This window comes from Corvus cornix, chromosome 4A, assembly GCF_000738735.6.
Source record: "Corvus cornix cornix isolate S_Up_H32 chromosome 4A, ASM73873v5, whole genome shotgun sequence".
Taxonomy (NCBI): Eukaryota; Metazoa; Chordata; class Aves; order Passeriformes; family Corvidae; genus Corvus; species Corvus cornix.
In genome coordinates, this window is record NC_047058.1 from 8,729,870 (window position 1) to 8,754,834 (window position 24,965).

General features: G+C 40.3%; 1 protein-coding gene and 1 long non-coding RNA gene across 7 annotated transcripts in view; one reads left to right on the forward strand and one right to left on the reverse strand.

Moving 5' to 3' along the window:
• Positions 1-926: 926 nt before the first annotated feature.
• NRK (Nik related kinase) overlaps positions 927-24,965 on the reverse strand; it is a 91,302-nt gene continuing 67,263 nt past the window's right edge. For 5 of the 6 annotated variants that reach the window (XM_010407645.4, XM_039571776.1, XM_039571774.1 and 2 more), the window contains 11 exons: positions 22,194-22,287; positions 19,971-20,144; positions 19,464-19,593; positions 18,907-19,065; positions 17,115-17,258; positions 15,764-15,898; positions 13,920-14,020; positions 13,216-13,365; positions 9,989-10,148; positions 5,481-5,620; positions 927-4,699 (listed from right to left, as the gene is read on the reverse strand). In XM_010407645.4, the coding sequence (XP_010405947.1) occupies positions 4,616-4,699; positions 5,481-5,620; positions 9,989-10,148; positions 13,216-13,365; positions 13,920-14,020; positions 15,764-15,898; positions 17,115-17,258; positions 18,907-19,065; positions 19,464-19,593; positions 19,971-20,144; positions 22,194-22,287 (1,471 nt within the window). In that variant the 3' untranslated portion in view covers positions 927-4,615. Of the gene's footprint in view, positions 4,700-5,480; positions 5,621-9,988; positions 10,149-11,129; positions 11,305-13,215; positions 13,366-13,919; positions 14,021-15,763; positions 15,899-17,114; positions 17,259-18,906; positions 19,066-19,463; positions 19,594-19,970; positions 20,145-22,193; positions 22,288-24,965 lie in introns of those variants that run through there. The other variant, XR_005604659.1, reaches the window with a different exon arrangement.
• Positions 5,555-9,365, forward strand: LOC104694416. Its single transcript, XR_002047386.2, has 2 exons — positions 5,555-7,297; positions 8,276-9,365. It is a non-coding gene; the product is annotated as an uncharacterized LOC104694416 (long non-coding RNA).

A 24,965-nucleotide genomic window follows, 5' to 3' on the forward strand; every position in this document is an offset into this window, starting at 1 on the left:
ATTCTGTTAAGTATTACATCTAAAATATGTTGGAGAAGTGAAAGGCACAGAATGGTGCGCAAGATCATAAAACTTGCTGTTAAAGTTGTTCACCACAAAGTGTTTTGAGGACAAAAATAGGAAAGTTTTTCTGATGCATTTCACCATTATTGCCCAGGTGCTTTTGTTAAGTCTTCCTAGAAAATAACATAAGCGGTTAAGTAATGTTAAAATAACATTTTAGGTGATTACCCAGCTGACATCCCCTTGGCCTTTAATCAGCTCTCTGCACTTTGAAAGGCAGTGTAAGAAAGTGGTGGGCTATCAGCAGGAAAATTTCTTACCCTTTTGGTGTGTGGAACTTTGACTTAGTGCACCGGTTTTAAAATCTGTAGTAGTATTTTCTGTAGACTGCAGGTTTGCTTTTGCTTCATTTAACTTAAATACAGCTGTTTAAACATGGCACTGAACTTGTAAGCCAGCTTTTATGACTGTCTTTGGAGAAACAATTCCAGTGGCAATAAAGACTGCATGAGCTTACCTGAAAAAAAATGACTTGGGCTAACCTGGCACTCCAGCAAATGTGCACAAATGTCTTGTAGCATCAATGACTGCAAGCTGTCATTTTGCTGTAGTCCACTGTCCTCATCCCACTGGGTGTTTGTGTAAAGAGAAGGGTGGAAACACAGAAATTCAGTGAAGCTCATTAGCAGCACACACATCACAGCACTGGCTGTCACGCTTAGGAGCACTCTGTCCAGTCTGAACTCTCACACTATCACCTGGACATCTTTATCCATACAAGGATATGTATTTGTTTTGTCCCTACAGGCAGATATGGATGTTTCCCTAAGGACAGTGAGTGGATTTGGAAAACAATAACAAAGGTTTCTATGATTTTTACAATAGCCGATGTCAATATAACAGAATCATTACAAGCATGATACTAGTTTTGATTTTCAGAGTATTTTTATTACTGTTTCAATTGTACACTTTCAACATTAGAGAACAATACATAGTGTACAGTATGTAGCTTGCATGGTTCCCAGGTTTTAAAGTCACGTGCCAAGGTTCAAGCTGCAGAAGAGAGTTCACCATGCCTAAAATGAAAGCAGGCACATACACACAGTTCCACACTGCTGCAGCATTAGCACAATCTTGTGTGGCAAATGCAACATTATGAGCACCACCTGCCATTAGGAGACTGCCTGTACCAAAGGGCTACTGACATGGATCCTTAACATTCTGCCCCTATAACGTTATTTCATGTCAAAGTGACATCACTAGAAAAACACCTCAAAAAGTGAAATTACAAATCTGATACACATTTTGCATAGTTAAAATTATGTCTGGATAACCTTGGTTACTGGATTTTTTTTCTTCTGGCCTTTGTACTTTCGCTTTGAGCTGAACAGTTACTCAAAAGACTCCCTCATTCAGTGCCCCCCAGTCACTCCAGATCTCTTTCCATTTCTTTGGCTGCTTTCTTTTCCTTTAACATCTTTTAGCCTTTTGTATTCCTCCTACAGCAATATGCTGTGCCAGACGTCCATTCCCTCCCGTTTGGGCTACTTCTGTTTATTTTCTTCAGCTTTTCCCTCCTCTTCAGTCACTTCCCCTCTCTTCTGTTACTCTTCTTAACATCTCTGGGCTCTTTCTTATCATCAACCATTCTGACTACCTCTTGATAGAGAGACAATGCCACAGGTTTCTCCTTGTTGCGTCCAGTTGCTATTGCTATTTGCAATATCACTTCTAAATCCTTCAAAAGCATTCACCTCTAGGTGCCTCATTGTTTCCATAATTACATATGTAATTACAATTACATTCTTTCCATAATTACATCATGGATGGATTTACAATTTACTATTGTAAATTCCAATAGTTTTTAATGGTTTTTTATAGTGAATAGAAGATGAAAATCCAACTCACTGTCTTGAATTGTAGCTAGAAAGAAAAAGCAAATAGAGGGAAACAGAATGAAAGATTATAATCCCAATGTAATAGTGCACATTCCCTCTTGAACTTGGGGTTGTTTGGGTTTTTTCCCTCTTAGTATGGAGTTAAACTTCTTCACAGCATGTCAACTTATTGTCACAATTCTCTGCTACAGTAAATTTTAAAAAGTTTGATCACATTTGCTTCTTTAATCTGTTGATATGGGTTGTTGTTACAAATTCCCACTGTTCTTTGCTAAATTCTTTTTAACTGGTCCCTAGCATCAGGAAAATATCTGCCTCCTGCCTGTTGATACCAGAACAGGGAAGGGAAAAAATTCACATGCATTCTCTCTAATGCAGAGGCTGATGAGACAAGTACACTTTAAAAATATTACAGGGCAGCCTGGATCACTACTTATAGCACGAGCAGCTTTGCAAGTTTTGCACACCTACTGTGTGCAAAATGAAAGCTCTTCTTCTTTCACAGCCTCAGACTTTTAAGTCAAAAGCAAGTAAGTTGCTTATAAGTTGATTGTCTGCAACTTACCTTTTGCCAGTAATTGTAACTTTGATCTCCAGTTCTGTTATAGATTTGGGGTTGTTTGGTTTGGTTTTGTTGTTTGTTCTGTGAAAGTTGAATGCAACAAGCCCAAGTGTTCAGCAGCATAGGGAACCAAGCCAGGTTTTGCTCATTTGCCCCAGCCCCGGCAACAGGCAGGAACATTACTACAACCAGACAGAGCTCCCGTTATCACACAGCTCTGCCCAAGCAGTTTCCATTCAGGTTTCAAGTCTGCACACAAGCTAATTACTCACATACATGAAGAGCCACTTTGAGTATTTAAAGGTATTTTTTTAGTATGGCTTTAGGGCTTATTTTTCTGTTAGTTAAACATTTAAAAGGAAAATACTTCATTAAAAAACACTATACATTTTGAGATAAGCTAGTGCCTGTGAAAAGTGCTAGGTTAGTAACTTTGGGAAGTGCAGTCCTCCATATCGCCAAAAATACAGATAGCAACACTGCAGGCACCTCTGATCTGCCTGCAGCAGTGAGGTGCCCAGCACAGGGAACAGGGGCAAGGAAGGGTGATTAGCCCCCAGTCTGATTCCCTGCTGACATACACAGGGACAGCAGTTCTAAGCACCTGTCAGTCACAGCATCACTGCCAACACCCGAACTGACGTATTGGACAGTGCAGCTACCAGTTCCAACAGCTCTTATTTCTGCCCTCTTAGTCAACACAGAATCATCATCCTTGAGGTAGATGACCAGATATTCCAACACACTTTCCCTGCACCTTTCAGTATCAAACATTTCAAGTAAAAAATACCTATTTTCAAGCACTGGAACTAGTGATTTCACTTTTGCCCACAGTATTATCCCTACTGTGTCATGTCTGGAATGAGCTCTTTTGATGCTTTACATTTTCAAAGTCCATCCAAAAATCAGCTAAATGAGGATTACATTAAACCCTACAACTGAATCATAGTATATGATTACATATAGTGTGTATGTATATATATATATATTATATCTCTATATTATGGCCGACTTATAAGCCCCTGAGAACAGAGTTTATGCAGAAACACTGGCACCAATAACACTTGAGGACGCAGCTTTATTTAGATATAACTAGCATAGAAAGCACCTGGAATTATTTATATTTTCTATTTATAATAGATTAACTCTTTGGATATTTTCATAGCTATATTAAGAATACATTTGTTAATCTTAACATCCATCATGGGAAGTTTATATTTACATACAAATACATAAAGACTTGAAGCGAGAGAGTAAGAAGGAAGAAAAGAAAGTGCCTGCTCTTGTGCCCTTATTTATATACATGGGTAGTGCTTTTAAATTGATTCATATGAGTGTGGGTCCCAGGTGTGAATAAAAGTTACAGGTTCTGTTTCATAATGCTTTATACATCTATGGTTTTGACAGACTATTTAAACTATTTTTACAAATACATCCTACGGTAACTGTGTCTATGGGCTCAGGCATCCAGCCCTGACAGAAACACAAAGTCTGTCCCCTGCATTTGTAAAAATCTCCCAGATGGTGCACATGTTCAGAATTAACTATTTTTACAACTCTGTACTGAAACATACCTGTCCACCCAGCACAGGGGATGATCCCTCAAGATCCAAGGAGGGAGGATCCCTCAAGCCTTCTCATCTATGCTGGGACCAACCACAAACAGTTACTCTTTCACTGTTTTAAGACTTGGACAAGTCATTCAAGTTCATCTTGGTGACACAGTAACAGCTTGCTTAAACTGCAAAACGAGCCCAAACCCAACTCAAAATAGATTCCAACTGTGTATCTACCTACAGCTGTTGCTGTCCATAAAAAGTGCCTTCAGTTCAAGATAACAATATTACATCACCTGTGAAAATGAAACTATCCATTTTTCAGAGTACAGGAGCTTCTTATATTGGCTACATTCTTCATGAAAGTCTACTAATACAATCTTGGTTTGCAACATACTTTGAAAGACAAACTAAACATATTTGTAACACTTCAACAGGAAAATGGAATCCTTTCCAGACTGGAAGAACATAAATTTTGGTAAGTCAATAATGACAACATTTTTGTAGGTAAAAAGTGCAAATTTGTGTGTATTACCTCCGAGAATTTTACACTGCTACCTACAGGGAATTTTTCATTTTCTTCATTTTGACACACTTTACCAGTTGAATAGTACATTTTGACCAAGAGTCATAAAGTATATTTGACTGCTGCCTCCTGACTGTACAGATGCAAAGAACACCTTGAAAAGGGGAAAAAAAAAGAAGAAAAAAAAGATGCTACTGTCAGTTTGTATTTATGAAAATATTTTTACTCCTACAGGAAAGGTGACAGAATGCCAGAGGCCCAAATACAAGGATATACATATATCACAATTGAATTTTAATCCCATGAGAAACTTTTTAAAGTGAAACTGTACTTGTGATACAACTGCATTTTTAAAATGTATTTCTTTTCCTATTTGAAAAGACATAGGAGAACATTTAAAAATAATTAATCTAAGGTTTTAGGGCTTCAGTTTTCTAAATATGACAGTGGGACTAAACAGATTTCAGAGAACATTTATCAAAATTGCTGTATGTAAGAAATCATACCTGATTATCCATACCCTGGTGTCTGCCAATTAAGAGTGCTGGGTTTTTTTTTCCCCACGATGACTGCTCTCAACTGCCTGCAATTTCAGTAGCCCAGGAGAGGCAGTCCTTTAGCTGGGAATTTTTGGGGCTGACTCACTAACCCGCCCCACTACACCTGTCATGCTGTGCAATTCACAATGCCTGTATTTGTTATCCCTGATAGCAGTAAAGGCTGTGTGGAACAGAGAGTTGTAACAGAGCTGGTGGTGGGAACATGTGCAATATCCACAATGGGTGCTTTGTGGGATCAGTTACTATGTTGGCTTTGAATGGGGAAGTTATACCAAAGTAGGAAATAACTAATAACAAAGTTACCAAAATGAACTGGTCTGTCAGTCAGCTATTGCTAATTTTTGCTAAGTCACCACACTGTAGTCATCTCTGTACCTTGTCATTTCTTTCACATAGAAATTTTAGCTTCTGTGCTTTCTTGTGCATAAATACTCCTTCCAGATTTCCTGTTTCCACAGAGCGTAGTTCAATCGCTTTTTCTCCCCAGCCCATGACCTGATTGGACTGAAGGTAAGCTGAAAGACAAAAAAGAGACAAAAACCCTTGCTACTATTTAACAGCTGACAGACTGATTCTTGCCTCATTTATGTTAATTGTGGATCTGATGCATTTCTCTTTGATAATATATTCTGAATTATTTGTATTTTAAGTTTACACAAAAAGCCTTAGGAATAGTAACTAAATGTCAGTTTCTCCTCTCAGACTTATTTTGAACTCTAGACATAAATCTAAGACATAAAAAAAAAAAAAAGACTACTACTGTGTATCTTAGACTCAAAAAAGCTTGGAGGAAACCTCTGAAGGGCATCTTGTTTAACCGCTGGCCCCAAAGTGGGGCCAAATTAGGGTTACTCAGGACCTTTTACAGATACGGTTTGATGGATGTTTCACAACCTTTCCAAGACCCTGCTGCAATGCATCACTACTTTCAAGGCTGATCATTTCCTCCTAGTATTTTGGTGCAACTTGTGCTCATCTTTGCCTATCATCCTTTAACTGTTCATATTCAAGAAAAGTCTTGACTGTCTTCTCTGTACCCACTGTACTCTGTTCCCATTAGGAAGGTGGGTTTGTATTTACTATGGAGTTCAGCTTAGTCTGAAACCTAAATACTTCAGAATCTGAGACCACGGCATGATTTATTTGGTGTCTTCCCATCACTGGTTATGTGCAGTATTTCCAAAACCAAAAGAAGATATTCTAGCACTGTGGAAGCTTACTACAATACTCCCTTTAAATCTGGCAATAAGAAATTGGAATAGTGATGAAGGAGTTAACACCACAGACTTCAAATTAGGCACAGTTTCAGTGAAAGCCCTCTGATTGGTACTTGTATGGGCTTCCAGTGTGATCACATTAGTTATGCTCTATTGGTAGTCAGTGCTCAGAAATTGTTCTTGCTCAACTATCAACTGTTATTTCATTAGTCTGAGAATTCTGGTGCTCTAAAATGATGTAGAGGGAATGTGTGCACTGGACTGGGTTTTAGCTTCAGTGGACAGTGCATGCCTGCCCTACATTTTTAGTGTGAGCAAGATCTGCTTCTTAAAACCTTCCTTGTTTATTTAGGTTTTTGTCTAAAAATTAAACTTTTAGTACAGAAGCAACAGCCTGCAATCCTGCTTGAGAAGGACAGCAGAAAATAAAGACAATATGCCCATGTGACTGTATATACTTCTAGCAGGGTTGACTTAATATTAACTTGGAATCCTTGCTTTATAATTGTTGTTAGAACAAATGTATGAAAATCATACCTCCCTGGAAACACTTAATAGTTTGGTTACAGTGTTGTGATTTTAGTTTCCTCAGAGTCTATAAATTTCCCCTAAATCTGCTCAGAAGCCTTTCAGTTATTCTTTGTGCACACTAAAGGCTTCCCTGCCACTAGTGCTGAGAGCAAGATAATTCTTTCCCAGTATCCCAGTCATGAGGAAAGAGAAACAAACCAACCTGTTTTAAAATTAAAAGCAAAGCAGCAGTGAGCAACTGAGGGTAAGTGGCAAAAGAGGAGGAGGAGTATTTTCAAACACATGAAATTAATATATTTTAAAATATTTTCTTTATGCTTCAGGCTGTACAACAGGGCATCATTGCTGTAGGCTGTGAAGAAACTGTCATTAACATTTCTGAACAATGCAGCAGTAGCAGGATGAGCCCAGGGCAGCACCCATGCAGTCTACAGCGTCTGAAAAGTAAGTCCAGACCACACATAAAGCGAGAAACATAAAAATACTCAGACTTTTGCCATTTTTTGTACCAACTGATATCACATTAACCTTTTCAAACTTTGATTTTGAACACAACAGAGACAGAGGCACCCTGTGGTTCTGGGGGGTGGGAAGCAAGGCAGGTGCATGTATATAAACAGCATGAAACCATTCTGTGGCTACACTATTTAGTATAGGTCATGTAGGTCTAGCAACAAAGAACTAGTAAGTGTCCTGATCTTTTCCACTACATGAAATTTACACTCCAGGTGTCAACTATGCTGTGTCTGTATCTGTGCCTTTGGCAGATTTCAATTTGATAGCTTCCTTGCAGCTCCCAGTAACCACTTAGTCTCTGCTGCAACCTCTAGGTCATCTGCTGGACCACTTCTGCTGTGTTCTGAAAAGATCTGACCTCCAGGCAGTATTCAAACAGGAACATAATAAACCAGATATGCCAAGTTCAGCCTTGATGGTCTGCTGTCTGGCCAACACCAAGAACTTGTCAACTGACAATGGCAGGTTTAAGTACAAGTAGCATTTTTGTAGCAGAATCAAAAAATTCTTTCCCAAATTTAATCTGTGAAACAGCATGCAAACAAAATGGTCTCATTACACCATTTGCACAGTTGTCCAGTATAAAGGACTTATCTATACATGGAGATTATTTGAAGGATAGCAGGCTGTGACTTCAAAGGTCAGTACTGAGTCATGATAATCCTCCCATGTGGGAGCTCTTAGAGGTGTTTCATGTGAGATGAACTGAGAGCAGATACTCAGAATAAAGTTGTCTTATTTTGGAACAATAGCTCCTACACAACAAACAACTTGGGAATAGTTACTTTGAGTCCTCTTTCCACCGCAGCTTTAGATAAAAATATCTTATGCTTCCAGCTGGTGTGTTGTAGAGCACAGAGGCAGTAATTTAACTACCTTTTGGTAACACTGTCTGTTTCTCTACAGAATAGTCTTTTTGCTTCTAAAATGTACAGCGAAGAGGAAATGAAGACTTTTATGGTTCCTCTGGGAATATCCAGATTTGTGTCAACCCTCTATGGCTACATACTGTAAATAATTCATTACTCGCACAGAAGGGGAAGAGTGCTCCCTAATCTTATTAACTTGATGTTTCTTAATGCCCTTTTAAAACCTGTTTTATAGAAAGAAAGTATTACAGCTATATTTATATTTAGCCCTACATATGTGTATATCATTCAGATTAAACATAGAATACTTTTACAGTTTTAATTTCCCATGGGATTTGAGCTTCCTGTCTCCGGTTTCTTATTAACGGATTGGTCACAGTAGTCCCAGTTTAACACTATGAATAAGGTGACCTAAATCCATCGATTATAATACAAACTATTTTTTATTTTTTGTATCAAAATACTGTCACCGACTACGAAAGTTTTCTTTCAAAATACTTGTTTGAAGAAATCAAGAAATGAGCAAAGGATGACTAGAGAGCACCCTGACAGTAACACAAGACCCTTCTATCTCTGCAACACAGAGTGAAAATTGAGATAAACTCATACAGACTTCAAGAGGTTTGAAATGGATCTAGAAATCCCAGGAAAACAGGATCTTTTAAGAAACTGTCAAGTTGCCCCTAAGCTGGGCCATTCAAATTAACAGTTATTCCCACTTCTCTCATAATGTTTTTGTCTGCAGCCAAGAGTATCAAAGGATTAAGAAAATTAATAGCATCTAGTGGTAAAATTATTAATATAACAATTAAGAGGTCCTTATGTGAAGTTTGAGTTGTATGTTTATAGGCTAGGTTAATTTTTAATGGAAATGTGATTCCAATCAGAAGTCAAATTTGGTTTGTACCACTTCCCAAAGATGGGCTTTTCCTAAAACTACTCAGGTAGAAGTGAAAGGAAGAAGGTGAACATCCTTGATTTTTCACTGTGGTATCCAGTTTCCTCCAAGCTAGTAACAGGCTTCTGTGCAGTCTAATTGTCTTGGGCTTGTTTTGTTGGTATGCTTGTTTTAAAATAAAGAACAGGAGTGAGACAGAAATTAAAAGTAACAAGTAATGAACCTGTAATCTGCCTGTGTTGTTCTTCATTTTCCCCATACTGTTAGCTTGAAGACCTACGGGAAAGGTGAAACAAACAGCTGTCCTGGCTTCAGTACAACCAGAATCTCCTACACAGCCAACTGTAAGCATGGGAAGACTAAGAATCTATCACAAATACCCTGGGCTGGCAGCCCTGTGAATTTAAAGTGATAAAATGAAGGGGCCATTTGACAGCAGTTAAAGATCTCTTCAGTAACTGACCCCTCTGTAGCTGTGAATTTCTACATAAAACGCTGTGAGCTATGAACAACCAAAACACTTTCCCCTCTCTGTAATTCACATAATTCTCCCTGTGAAAACTGGTGGTAAGCTGCATCCTCAGTGAAGTCCATCTGTATAGTCAATGTGTGATGCAATAAACGGTGTGACAAGAATACGGACTGTGGTCCAAATAGGAAGCCCCTATTGCAATCACTGGCTGTATTAAAACAAACACCTACAAATCTGTTTACTCTTTTACACATCTGGTTTGCTCAGAAGCTGCTTTATGTGCCATACAACCATTTTCACATAGATACGAACCTCATAAAAAAGTCAGGCTTCATGCAGCAGAATTTTATATTTAATAAAGAGCTATTTTTCATACATACCTACAGATGCTGGCATTTCTCCCCACTGTAGAACAGTCTCCTTTGTGAAATGCCCATATATATCAATATAGATACCTTCATCTTCATAGGTGAGCAGGAGCTCCATGCCACTGGTGTTCGGGAGGATGATAATGGCATGTGGGCGAATTGTCCCCTGGATCTAGAATCACATTTAACTAAGATTTATATCAGAACATGGGCTGCAATTTCAGTGATGACATCAATCTAACTAGCTTGGCAGAGCAATAAAAAGAACTAGCTCATGGCTCATGGAAAGTGAAAGAAAAGCCTGTTCTCAGAGGCTATATAGTTTGCTAGTTAGCCTCTGAAACAGACTTTCTCCCCTTCTCCCCCCTTTGTATATGACAGTAGTTTTGCAAATAAATCAATGTTCAATATTTCACTTTAAATTTACCAGTGTTAATTGGTTTCAAGAAGCCATGGAGCCATTGAGACACAATAATATTTACTTGGTCACTCACAAAATACTTGCATTATATAAATAGGAGAAGGGTGAAATAGATTTGAATTCACAACTTTTTCAGAAGATGGAGGAAGGACAGAAACTTCCACATTCCAGGAGATCAGTGCTTTCACTTTCCATGATATTTCCCTAACCACACTCACAAGTTAAAAACCTGCAAATTTAATAATACTCATCTTGCTGTAAAAAGTTCCCTGGACCTTTTCACTCATTCTTCCCTTCCCACATCCTTCACTACAAATAGCTGCCCATCTGACTGTTGTTGGGCATGCCTCTGCATGCCACAGGAACAGTGCATTTCACTCAAACGAATCTCTCCCAGAAGCCAACATATCCCAAGCAAAAAAACAAAACCAAAGTTAAAGTCTACAACCATGAAGGTGGGGTTTTATGAAAGCATTTTTGAAAGTAAAAGAGGACAGCCTTAAAAGAACAGTAACAAAACATTTTCTTGTTTAAAGTGCTACTCAAAACAGGATGTTAAATAGTAAATTAAACCACCATGATTAACATTTTTATAGGAAGTGAATGACTGGAGCTTTACATCATTCTCATAAGCCAGCCATACAAAGGTCTTTTTTTTTCCTCAAGCACAAACATTTACGCACACTGTAAGGGCACAACGAACAGTTAAAGAAGCACTGAAGCTGTACTTGCCAAACTGAATACACTCAGGCCACCCACTTGACTCCGTGCCTCCGCAACAACTATCCGTAACACTAGAACGGGGATCCAGAGCCGCAGAGCAATTTTAATGCGTTGCCTTGGTACTCGCATGAGCGACCGGAGCAGGTAAGAGGTGAAGAAAGAGGTGGGGAACCAGGAAAAGAGGCTACCAGAAAGCAAGAGTATCTCAAGTCAGCCTGTTACAGTCTAGGCTATTGCCACCACAAAGCTCCTTGAGAGAATTATCCAGTTCTAGCAGATGCTCTTTTAAAATAATAGAATTCCAAAAAAGATAGAGCTGCTGTAGCAGCTGATTTATTTCAGGTCTAAGACTCTGAAAGGAAAATATATTTTTAGTCTGTGCTAACTTGTGGCTCAAGAGCTCACAAAAATGCAGTAAGTCTCAGCTGCCCCACATATTCAGGGCAGTCACCTGGGAAATTTCTCTCATCAGGTACCTAATTGTATTTGCAGCCTGTTGAAAAAGTAAAGCCTCTAAGAAGGTTCACTTTTTTTTTGCGTTTCTTCTCTTGGGCAATTATGCTAATGATCCTTTTGACAAGTCACTGTTCACCTTGCTCAGCAACCCACTTCCAGAAAGGCATGTGGGTACCACGCTTCAATTTAAAAACTGATGTGAATTCATCGTAGCTGCATAATTAACAAAGCTACTGTCAGATTGAATAAACCCTCTAACAAGACAAATACTAAGTAGCTTACAAAAAACCAACACAGAAATAAACAGTACAAGCCTTTAGCAGGTGATTCAACGGTTAGAAAAGTCATTTTTCAGTTAAGTTTGATAGCTTCCTTGCAGCTCCCAGTAACCACTTAGTCTCTGCTGCAACCTCTAGGTCATCTGCTGGACCACTTCTGCTGTGTTCTGAAAAGATCTGACCTCCAGGCAGTATTCAAACAGGAACATAATAAACCAGATATGCCAAGTTCAGCCTCAAATCTAACAGCCATCCTCACACACTCTGTCCATCAGAACACAGTTCTGACAGAACATGGAGGCCGTGGCTTGCAGGGGCAGCAGAGTGATAAACTCTCTCTTGGAGAGAGTTTTCATTTGAGTTGAAAACGAGGGGCTGAGAGTGGAGAAAAGTTAAAAAATAGATGGATTCACGGCACAGGCTGCAACATGCAGATCTGGGATGAGATTTCTTCAGACCTCCCAAGCATAACTTTGGGACACGTGGCCTGGGGATGCAAGGAGGCCATGGTACCCTCAGCCCCTGTGGCATGCTGTTGACTTCAGGGAGGGTTCAAGTGTGCACAGAAGTTTCTCTGTCAGGAGCCTCCCATCAGACTGGAGCCAGTCTGGAACCTGCCAGTTTGCTGAACCTAAGCCCCCAAGATTCTCTGGCTTTTGGGACTCACAGCTTTGAAATAACTATCCAGAACAGCTAAAAGATAAGCAAACAAACAAAAATCCAAAAATATTAACACATAGCACAGACTTCATATTGGACAGCCCTATGGCAGCCATTCACTTCTGCAGGAGAATTTGCTGTTATCTGAGCTTAAGCAGGAATTTAGTGATCATCATCACCTCAAACAGAGACACAATGCAGGATTGTACACATCAACCTGAAATCAACACCTTCATGCCAACTTACTGACAATCTAACGAGAAAGTCCCAAGGAAAATATAAAACTACTTCTGAATTTACAGAGTGGTTTCATGGGCAACTGAATGGCAAGAAGATCAGCAAATTTATTTAGTCTGAAGTTGGCTTCTGCAGTCTGCACAGTGGCAGATTGTAAAAGCCACCTAAATTCATGTAGATATTATTGTGTCTTTGACTGTTTAAGTTCTAAATTTCCAGGATAAATAAATTAAAAATAGTACTGTCTGTACAATAGGCTTTCTGACATTAAACCACTGAAATTGATATTCTGAATGTGATAAAAGCATTTAAACAGGACTTCATTGTTATAAAACTATGTGAAAAAAGGTTTTGTATTAGCTGCCACTAATTATTTTGAAAAATAGCACAACTCTTAACCCGATCATCATCAATACACAGCCCAAAGAACAAAGGCATGAATGTAGTTTTTTGGATTCTCTTACATGTGTTGGAAGGTACAGGTCATACACAGATCCAGAGTCCACATCAATGGCATGAAATCCTACTACTGAGCCATATATGACCTTCAGTCTTTGCCCATTTTCAACAGTCAGGTCAACTGACAGTGGTTTGTGATGAAGTGAGGTAAAGGACTGGAAAAAAGAAAAATGCAGTATGTAACACAATAAAGCTGTTGGTTCACAGAACTACATTTAGGATCCTAAGAATTCAGAAAACCCAAAAGTTAGACAGCTATTTTTGTTAAACATAGGTTACATTTAAGGAGCTAAGTATCCATCATCCACTGAGTTGCAAGGACAGTTGGATAATTTGTTTGTGGTTTGAAAAAGAAATCAAGATTCTAGAAATGGACTTGGCAAAAATTAGGCTGAGTACCATTGTGTTCAATTTCCTTCCCTTTTGAGGGAAAACAACATCAACTTTGGTAATTCAAAGGCACATTTTGGCACAGCACGTGCTGCGTTTGGCTGGGGTAGAGAGAAACAAGTTACTCACATCTAACACTCATGACTGTGACAGTTTCATACTTGCCATCTCCAAAGTATGTCAAATGAGCTACATTTCCTTTAGAAGAATACTCAGTTTAGTTAGAATGTGATACAAAACAACAAAAACAAAAGCAGAGAGTAGATGAGAGATAGTGAGAGACAGTGACACATCTGAACCAAAGTGATGTTTCACTTACCTTAAAAGCCATGAATTTGTGATAAGGCTTTGGAGCCCAAGCATAAACCTCTACTGAGTTTTTCAATGCGATTACAAGGAATTTGATTCTCTCATATTTTACTGTAATACAATAAGAACAATTCCTTAGGTACCAGATAGACACTTAAAGACCATCTCATCACATGAAATAATTTCAATGGATTGCTTGTAGAGGTAGACATTATCCAGCAAGGGAGACTGATGCATTCTGGACATTAATGTTTAATATCACCAGTGACAATACCTTGACTGGAAACCTGTAATTCATTTATTTTCAGTAAAGCCAAATTACTGTTAACAATATTTATATATTCATTTTAATATAGTAATGAAAAAAAAAATCTCACTAGTCAGAAAAAAAGGTTTTGACCCTGCAGCTAAACCAACCTACTTGATTTTTTAAGTATGAACACACCCCTGGCTATGAATAAGCTACTGTTGGAGGACTGGTGGTTATTGGCTGAACAATTCTGTCAGACTTGGCAGGATGAATTTTCATTTCACTCCTCATCTGTGGGTTAAATCCCCAGGTGTTGTGTGGGCAAAGGACTCCCATCTTTCTGAGATGAGTAAGCATTTAAGAGATGAGCAATTTCTCCAAGACAATTAAGGTCATGCTGGGCCCATTGAGAATAAATGAAGAATCATGCATTGAAAATTAAGATTTCTTTGTGCATTGTGTTTTCACTCTGCCAGAGACAAGCATTTGGAAACAGGATGCTATCTCACATAGGCAGAGAACAAGAAAATTCAGCAAACTCCACCAAAATGCAGAACAGTACATCCTTTTCCTTTTCTACCAGGAAAAATAGCTGTACAACCAAAGGTCAAGATATAAGAAGATTCACCAAGAGAAAAACAGCAGCAGCAGTGCTGTCAAAATTGCAAGAGTGGTTTGTCATATGTAAATACAAAGGCTCCTATCAAATGTTTGTCTAATTTTAGGACAAGTTTTGTTTTGTTTTTTTTTTTTAATGCACCAAACACAACGATGAGCAACTGAAGTGGAATATGTAGGTGCTTAGTTGTAATCACAGTTGAAGTAACAACACACATCTGTTTCACATTCTTTCTTGAGTTTAACCCCTGCCACTTCTAAAGCCAAAGGGCAAAACTATCAAGCAAGGTATTCATAAGAAGCAGCCACCTCACATTCCCTACACTCCTCTGTATCATGGCTTTACTTGACTTTGAAGAAAGTGCCACTTTCATATACCATCCCTTACCAAAGCAAAACTTGTGCCAAACATCCACCCCCACAGTTAAATAACAGAAATCACAATCCTCATGTTCACCTTCAAGAATGAGCTGCCTGAAAGCCAAAGAAAAGCAAGATGGTATCATTTCCAAGGTGTTTAAATAAAGGTGTATTTGGGTCTTTCATGAGAGAGAAAGGGATGAGCTGATCTACCTAAGGACATTTGACAAATATGATTCACTAGGATTTGAACTAGGTCCAATTGCTTTGCAGTTACCTAGGGTCAAGAGGGAAGCTGAGGGTGTGGAAAACATCAGTTCAATTAAAACCTTAAGTAACTACAGAACAACTAAACCACTGACTGAGCACAGACCGTGGCTGGCACTTCCTCTTTCCAGCCATTACAAGGAAAAGCCGTAACATCATCTGGTAACTGCTGCAAGAAAAGATGCTGCCTGAAATGACAGGGAGCAAAGCATCTGCCATGTAAAACAGGGAGTCTTGAAAGAACTCATGAGATATTCAGCCCAATACAATCCTGACACAAAGCTGAAAAATGCTGCTGTCACAAGATGCAAAAGGAGGATGATTAAGCACCTCTCTAAGGAAAAACAGGAAATCCTTACCAACTTTGTAGTGCACACAGCCTTCCAGGTCACCCACGGACACCCAGCCTTGTCGCTTCTCCACCTCTGGATCGTTGCGCAAAATTTTATTTCTCAACCATGACAAGTAATACACCCTCAACTTATTCTTCCTCCCTGGGATTTGCAAAAAGAGACAGAATGCTTTAACTCCCTGAACTACAAATTCTCCCCCACTTCCAAAAAGCCAGAGTTTTGTGACCTTGAGTATAGCGGGTCCTTGTGCCTTGCCAGGGTGAGAGAACATAGCAAGGGACAGGAGAGCCTGGGGTGATGGGGACACAGGGGGAACTGGCGCAGGAGCAATCCTATGACACTGAGAGCATGTGCACTTACCTTGTAACTCAGACTTCATGTAAGATTTTCACACCTGATTAAAATTCTTCCCTCAGGCCAAAGAACAGGTTTCTACAGACACACGTATTATCAGAAACCATCACACTATCTGTTTACCTTGGAACACGGCATGTCCTACAGTGGGCACTTTGAATAAGCTATTAATTTCTAATTAACTGTCAGTCTTCATTCAAAGTAGCTATTTTTCTTTTGGATGCCTTTCCAGGTGAGAATTATTTTGTCATCCTTCATCTCAATCACTCTTTCTGTTGCATTAGTTCATAAGCATCTATGGTCAACAGCACTCTGGGACCACAGATTACTCTGAAGAGAAGGACTATGTCATGTCCCAGCATCAACTGGACCTGGCCATATGGGACAAACAGCTCTTGCCTTTGCCCACCATGATGAGTCTGGATTGGAGACAAGGAGCTGCTATTCCCTGTTGGACCCACACCTCTGACCTTGGTATGTATTGTGCATCCCTTGAGGCCACTCTCAGCCACGGGGAATACGGCCAGAGTCCAAACTTTTTCCCACCAGAGGCTGAAGACCGCCGCATAATGTTATTGATGCTTTCACAATACAGAATACAGATCACTCTCATGATGTTACTGTTCATATCTCTTGTTGAACACACGATGAGGTTATTTCATGATATGTTAACAGAACTGCATAGATAGATGCCTACCCATCATAGAAACAAGAAAAGTGACAAACTATAGCTTGCAGAGAATCAGTCCATTTTAGGAATATGAAACACTCTGTACTTCCCACAAACCATTTTACACATTAACCAGGCAATGAACTGTCCCAAATCCACTCTGGAATGAGAATGTAAATGTTAAAAATTCAGGAGAGTTTTCCTATTAACAAGAATAACTGTCCTGTGATTTTCTGAAAGAGGAAATTCCTCAACCTAGTTTATAACCTAATTATTCTTTTTAATTGCTTTCAACCCCAACGTGGGTCAGATACTTTTAGCCACTGAACCAACCTGATATAGTAATTAGCACATTGAGTCCTTCCAGAACATCCATTTGCTGGAACCGTCTCCTTGTAATCAGCGTATAAACTCTTCCTTGCCCACTTCTGTCCAGCAGCCACAATCCATTCTCTGTTCCCACCAATAAATTTACTCCTGTAGATACATGAAAATAATACTGCAGAAGTCACCTAATGATTCAGAGGTCAAGAAGTATTCATAGTTTCGAGAATCGATTTTTATTTAATCTCACTTAATGGTACATGGTAATTTCTCTGTTGCTCTGTGGATGACTTCCCAGAAAAAAAAAGATCTCACAATTAGAGGTTTTACTCAGCAGAACACCTGTATACCAATGGAACTTGAAGGATGAGTAGTTCTGCTGAAGTCAATGTTGATTTAAACAAAAAGGAAAATACTCTTTGAACCTGAACTTCTCAGGTGACCTTGGAAAGTACCTGTGACCAGTGCAAAAGTCTCAGTCCAGTACCATTACAGTAGTGACACAGGAGACCCAACTAATTGTTCTAAGGATCCCTATCAATTAAAAAAAAAAGTAAAAGCAACCAAAAAATCCCCCCAAACTCTCTTATTCCAAATATAACATTCAAATAACGGGGGAACCAAACTTGTGGGAAGAAGCACTGCGTTACATGGAGGTGCAGGGTTTTTTGAAAACAAGTCTCTGATTTGGAAGAATGCCTTCAAATGCCAAATTAAGGAGTGAATCCATCTGAAATGCAACTGCTGCTAAGGAAGAGAAGGCTCCATTGGGTTGCTGACATCAGAGAATGTCACGAATTTTGTTTGGCTGGAATGACATCTACGTTTCTAATCAGCAGATTCTAAAGACACAACATAAGGTAACCTGCTGTAACAAGCACCCCCCTCCACTGGCAATGCTCTGACAAGTACCTGGTGCTCTTCAGCCCCAATGCACATTTAATTACATACCTTGCCACACAGCTCTGTTCTTAATTTAAAATTTTGGATTCCTATAAACACACATTATGCAAAATTTATGACGCTATAAACTGGAAATCTACATTTGCTTTGGATAATTTTCCATCTACTTCATTCATCTACCATTCCAGGCTCAAAAAGTGAGGAGTAAAAGGCTGGGCAAGTCCCATAGAATACATCTGTTCTTCTGAAGCAGAAAGATGGTTAAAACAACTCAAGAGTTTAGCTAATGTGCAGCTGGGACAAGGTCTACAGCTGTTGAGACATGGTCTGACTGCTGTATCTTGGTTTTACACCATGTGAAGCTGACCCTGTAAGAAGCATGTAAGTTTAAACAATGGTTCAGTGATGTTCAGAATAAGCAGTGACAGCAGGAACTAAGCAAGACAGGCTTTTGGAAAGACCCGACCTGCTTTAGATCCTTGGAATACCTAACACACATGACAGCAAAAGGCTTTGTGTTTGGATTATTTCCAGGGTCAGGGCTGTGTGATCAGCTGTACTCATGTGCAGCTCAGATGAGTCTCATGAGCCACAAAAGCTGCTGAAACGTTTGCAACTTTTGGCTCTCCCAGCGAGCACAGTTTCAGCTTGGTGCTTGATCAAAACAGTTCCTCATTCTGATGCACAAAGTCCTTTGCAACTGTAATTCATGTGTTTGCCATCACATCCCTGGGAAGGCAGTGCCATGTAAGTGACACAGGTATCAGGTCAAGGATCCATTCCAGCACTCTCTGCCAAGAGACCTGCAATACAACTGTGATATCTGCCTAGCAGACACTGCCAGCCTCTCCTGTTGTGCCTTCCCCTCCACACACCTGCCCAAGGACTCTGAGCTTACCCCACAGAGCAGCACATAGGACCTCCGAGTTGAATTTCTTCTTGTATTTACGGATTTCTGGGCTGTCACTTTGTGGGCGGATATTGGTTGGATTGACATTGACAACGGAGCCCTTCCTTGCATTTTCTCTCCTGACAGGCTCAGGTTTGGCACTGGATGCTAGAATGAAAGCACATGCAATTGTGGAAGATGTTTGGCTACAGCTCATATTTGACCCACCTTGTTTGTGGGAGAACAAAAGAAACCCCAGAGGGGTGAGAAAACACCCTGAGAGCTTTGTATAATACAGCCAAAAAAAAAAATCTGGAAAATTCCTCAGGCATTCCTAAGAAAGCATGGTGGTAACACAGCAGCAGAGCACAGCAAGCCCCACCTGAAAGAAGGGCAGAAGCAGTACAATGAAAATTCCCAGTAATGTGAAGTCCCAGTTTCAGGAGATTTTACTCACAGTTTCCATTTCCAAGCAATAAGCCCTCTCCACACCTGTCAAAAGAACCAAACCAACCGACCAAAGAAAAACAAAACAGGAGGAACATTTTAATGCAAAGCACACTCACGAGAACTACAGGAAGGTCCCACTGGACTGGTGGGAGGGGTGATTGGCAGAAGTCTCGGATCTATGAATGATGTGAAGGATGTTGTGGAGGATGTGCTGCTCTTGGCAGGTGGGCTTTCGGCACACGGGCTCTGCAATGAGAAACAAGAGCTGCCTCAGTGCTCGGGGCACACGGCCCTCTTGTGCCCTGACAGAGCTGTTATCTGCCTCCAGTGACACCTCTCCCCACAAGCCCACGTGCACAGAGCAGAGGGTGTGACCCGTCTAGCTTGTGCAAAAGGGGAGGAAAAAAAGCAAGGAAAGAAAATGGAGCAGAGAAGGAGATCAGGGAAAATAAGTGGAACAATGAAATCTGTTAGGTAGCTCAAGATTTATCATCTTCCTCCCAGATAAAACTTTTAAAGGAAAGAAGGGATGTGGTGAAAAAACTCATCCTAAAAAGAAGACAGGATAGAGGAACTTAAAAAGGCTGGAGTTCAATCCAGTCAATCTGTAATTTATCTCTTACCTTAGTCAGAGGTTTGTTCTGAGGTTCCAGGCAAGTCAGTGGCACTTGTGGTAGGTTCACTGAGGAGTCTGTAATTTGGCTTTGCTGGAGGAGATCTGGCAGGAGATAGTTCTGGTTGTTTACACTCCAAAGGCCTTCATGGGTGTTTGGAATTTGTTTCCCTAAAATCTGATCCTGCATTGACAACATACAGTTAAACACCACATCTAGTTTATTTCCAATGCATTCTGCAACTCCAGTTAATTAGGATGATAAATAATGAGCACATGGAGAGGAGTGCTCTCCCTGATGCATCATTTAAAGACAAACCCCACGGTAAAATTAAAATAAAAAATTAAATACTAAAGTGTATGGCAAACACCTGAGATAATAAATTTGGGATTTACTCCTGAAGCGCTCCACAGATTTTCTTCATCTGCATTACCTCAAACACAGAAAAAGAAGGAACTTCAACCTCAGAGATACCAAGTCAAATGATTTGCTAGCAAGTTTCACACCTGACCTTTGCGTACTGCAGACAGAAGAAGGCACTTCTTTGTTCTGGACCTGCATTTGGTTCAAAACCCTTCACCATTCATTTCATCGCTACTTTCCATTTACTGAATTAGGAAGCCGTACTCCAGAAAGAGGACATTTAGTAGGACCCAGCATCAGCACTTCCAGTATAGTGACATTTGGTTCTGCAGATGTCCTTACAGCATCCCGTGTGAGTTTTGTGAGGTACCACACAAACTCTTTCCCTGACAGCACAATCCACAGAGTCAGAGGTTGGTTTCTGAGAATACATTTTATGTTTTAATTTAGATGTAAAAACTGAAATCAAAACATGCAAGTCAGTATTTGAGATTGGGGAACCAAGCCAGTATGGGGCTTTTTAGTTCAGTCTTCAGTCACACTCAACTGACCTAAACTAAACCAAACCAAATTCCCATTTGAATCATTCAGGGTGGTTTGGTACACCCTAACCACTTTAAAGCAGTTCATGCTGATGGGATAGGGAAAGGGATGTTGGAGAAGATGTGGAGACTCATGGTGGCTGTGGCTGGTGGGTAAAAAAGGGTCCAGAGGAAAGGACAGGAGGCTCCATGAGAAGGTGGGAGAAGACTAGAAGGCAGCGGAGAGATTTATGAGGCAAAGTGTCAGCCATCTGCCTGCTCTCCCTCCCACACTCTTTTATCCAAACCCACCAAAACATGTGACCTCAACTCTTTATCATCCTCCCTCATCCTCACTGTGGGCCTCAAAGACCCCAACATTCTCCCTTCCCTCAAGCAGCCTATTTCCAATACCTGGATATCAGGGGAAAGAGGAAACACTGGGCTGGTTTTTCCATGAGAGAAATACTGGTTGATGCCCCATTTGTAGTTCTTTCTCCAAAGCAGAGTCTTTTCTCCTTGAGGATGGTAGGACAAAGGCCAAATAGAACTCCCTCCCCAGTTAGGAGGGCCACCACTCTGGTCCGAAGTTTAGAGATATGAGAGGTAAAGAAAACTCCTTTTTCTTTCTACCCTGCCACAGCTCTGGAGAAACTAGTTTCACAGCAATTTATTTTCCTATTTGTGAAGCAAGAATACACTCAGTAATATCTGAAAAGGGCCCTGACACCAAGTACAAGTCATATTACTGTAATTTTTTTCTTGTTTTCAACCACAAAGAACATTGTTCTGCTTTGTCTCTCTTCATCTTTTCAGCGCTAATATTTATCACAGGGGAAAATCCACATGACTGGAAGCCTCTACTAGAAACTACAGCTGGAAGGAACAACAACATGACATATGAGAAAAGTATTTTTGCTAAGCCAGCAGGGAGAGATGAAGTGGTTTTCCCCTGTTCTGGTCATGTTTTAAGCAGCAGGAGGTAGCTCACTTTAAACTGGAATAAAAAGAAGTCAAGATTTTTAAAAATAGCAACAATGCACACCAACAATAATCAACTGTGCTTTTTGCCCAGTGCCTTCACAAAATACCTTAACATCAGAACCTACTACAGGTCAATAAGAAGGACAAATAAAGAACTGCAATTTTGTACCTAAATACAAACATTTCTACAGGAAGCACAAAACCTGAAACTACACTTTTTTTTTCAAGGCTTATAGCTATAATTTGCAATGACAGAGCAGGAGTGAGAATGTTACCAAGAAGTAATGGATATGGCGTTTATCTTGCACACTAATGACTTGACTCCCCCTCACTGTCCCCACCCCCTTACAAATGGCCAAATTACCTTCTGTTCTGCCACAGTGCTTTGGGGTTTCAGTTCAATTCCATCTGGTACCCTTGTCCTTGAGAAATCTGCAACTCTGCCGCTTAGCAGTTGCCTGGTAACAAACTCCAATTAATGAACAGAACTACTTCAGGGGAAAAAAAAAAGAAAGAAAAAAAAAGAAAAAAAAGGAAAAAAACTACACATATCCATGTTCAAAAGTGAACATAATTAACATTCAATAGTTACACTCAAAGGTTCTTATACAAAAGCAAGCTGATTAGTCTGTGGATCTGCCTGAATGGACTTGTGCCTGAGGACCACTCACACACAGCAGGAAGCTCTCCCCACCTCGACAGAGAACATCCCTTCATCTCCCTGCATTTCATCCATCATCTTTCAGACACTGCATAGCTCAGGCAAGTCCCTCAAGCTGTCATTTGAGAAGTGCCTACTTCAAAACTTCTGTCTCCTGTCACACATTCCCCTGTGGGGTGTAATTATGAGCCACCCTGCTCTCCAGAGAGAGCACCAGCTGCTCTGCCATGTGCTGCTGTCAGGGACCTCTCTGCCAGTGCCTACTGGGACAGGCTACACTGGAATTTCATCCTGTGAATCAGTCCCTGAAACACAGACATCCTCACCTTAAAAGGAAACACAGAAAACGTTGCCCAGTGCACAGAGAGACAGAAGAAAGCAAGAGCTGCTGGACTGGCTGGGGCCAAGGGCCCTCCTAGCCCAGCATCCCGTTCTCCACAGTGACCAAAAGCTGGTACCAAAAGCAAGGGTGAGAACAAGGCAAGTGTCTGTTGTGAATTCCCAGCACACTACTGCTTCCTGCACTGCCTGAGGTATCTTTGCATTTTAAACTTTTTCACCCAAGTGGAACTGCTTCGGACATGTCTTGGCCCCATTTCTGTACATCTCCACCGCAAATGATTTATTTATCCAATTTATTTATACTCCTATCTTTATTACTGCAATTCATTTAACCTATTGCATTTTTGCTTCCTTTCCAGTAATTATAAAACTGACTGGATTCAGGATGCCAGTGTGAAGGGCTCTACAGTGCTATGTGCCAACTGGTAGCAGACTGTAATGTATTTTTTTCTTTTAAATGATGCCCCATGCGATAACAAAGAAGGTTTGGTGAGAGACCTACTGAATTAAGATGGGTGTATAGGAGTAGAAGTTTTTGCGGCACTTTTTGTTGTTTATTTTTTGGTTTTGGATTGTCCCCCCATTCTATGTGAGTAGGTAAATATTTGCATACTAAACTTAGAAGGAATGACAAGATGTGGAGTAGGATCAATGGTGAATGCCAGGACCTGCTCTTATCAGGGAAGCAAACAGCAGCTGATCTTAAATAACGTCAACCTCCCACTTAGGGAGCCAAGCACACACCTGCATCCACCTTGTCCAAATGCTTGTAGGAAACAGCATTTAAAGAGCAAAGAGAGGAAACTGAACTATACAAATGAGCCCCAGGATATTCAGTGTTTTAGGGGCATTGTAATACTGCAGGCACTGAAGGAGGAAGCACTCTCAGTAAAAAAGAAGAAATTAACATCAATGGAACAGATGTGCTAAACAAAGAGGTAAGACACTGGATCATACACACTGACAGTCTTTCCTTAAAATTAAAAACTGGAGTGTGGGAGAAAGAATTCTGGCTCATCTCACTGTAAAGAAAAACAAGACCAGAAGTTGCTTTACTGGCAAAAGACAGCAGCCCTCAGTCCAGCATCCTCAGAAACGAGCCTTCTCAGGGTGGTTAATAGAATTCATCCAAGAACATAGGAAGCTCCTTCTCTTGTGTATGTCCCAACTGTAGTCCTTCTGGGCACCTCCAGGAAAGCTGGAGTGTAGACATCACGTGCTGTTCCACAGCCCGGGCAAGAACAGGAAAACACAGTTTGGTTTCAGTAGTCCACAAAAACTTGGCCCAAGGTGCTTCAGCCAGAGCCCCCACAGAAACGCTCCAGCGTGCAAGGGGCTTCAGATCCTATAGTCACATGCTTTAGAGAGCAAAATACCCCCAAACCCTTCCCTTTATCCAGAATATGCAAAGTTTCAACACTTTTTTTCAACAAAGGCTGCTCCTTTCACTCTGATCACTATCCTTTTTGCTATTTACTTGGCAGCAATCAGGATATACTTCCTGATGTATCTTTTAGTATAAATGATGTTCAACCAAGGTGAAGGGACTTTGTTAATAGCAAGATTATATCTTGATTTTACAGGGACTCTTGCAGTGGCTGTGTGCACAGGAGGGTAAACATGACAGGGAGCATCCTGCTAATTGCACCTCTGCAGAGGACGGGTGGATCTCGCATACAGAGGAGATGCAAATAACACATGCAGAGTTCCAAAGGCAGTGATACCACTCCTTCAAATCATTACAGCATGCAAGGATCACAGCAATCTAACACTTACACAGCAAAGTCATTGCTACAAGGCAAATCCATATTTTTATGTAGAGTCTTTTTGAGGCCTAGGATGAATTCTACGACCTAGAGTGAATAAAACTTTTTACACACCAGAGTAAGGTGATTTGGAAGAGGATCAGTAGGAAAATAAAGGCATTACTGTTAAAGTCAGCTCTTTCAGGCGCACTGAATAAACTACAAGATTTTTAACATTCTTTCTCCTCACTTCAGAAACACAAATCTGGAGCATATGCAGGCACAAAAATTCTACCTCTTCAGAGCAGCACAGGGGAAAGGACTGGTACCAGCCCAACACAATAACCTGCCAACAATGCTCCAAATCTGGAGCCTGACAAATGTGTCT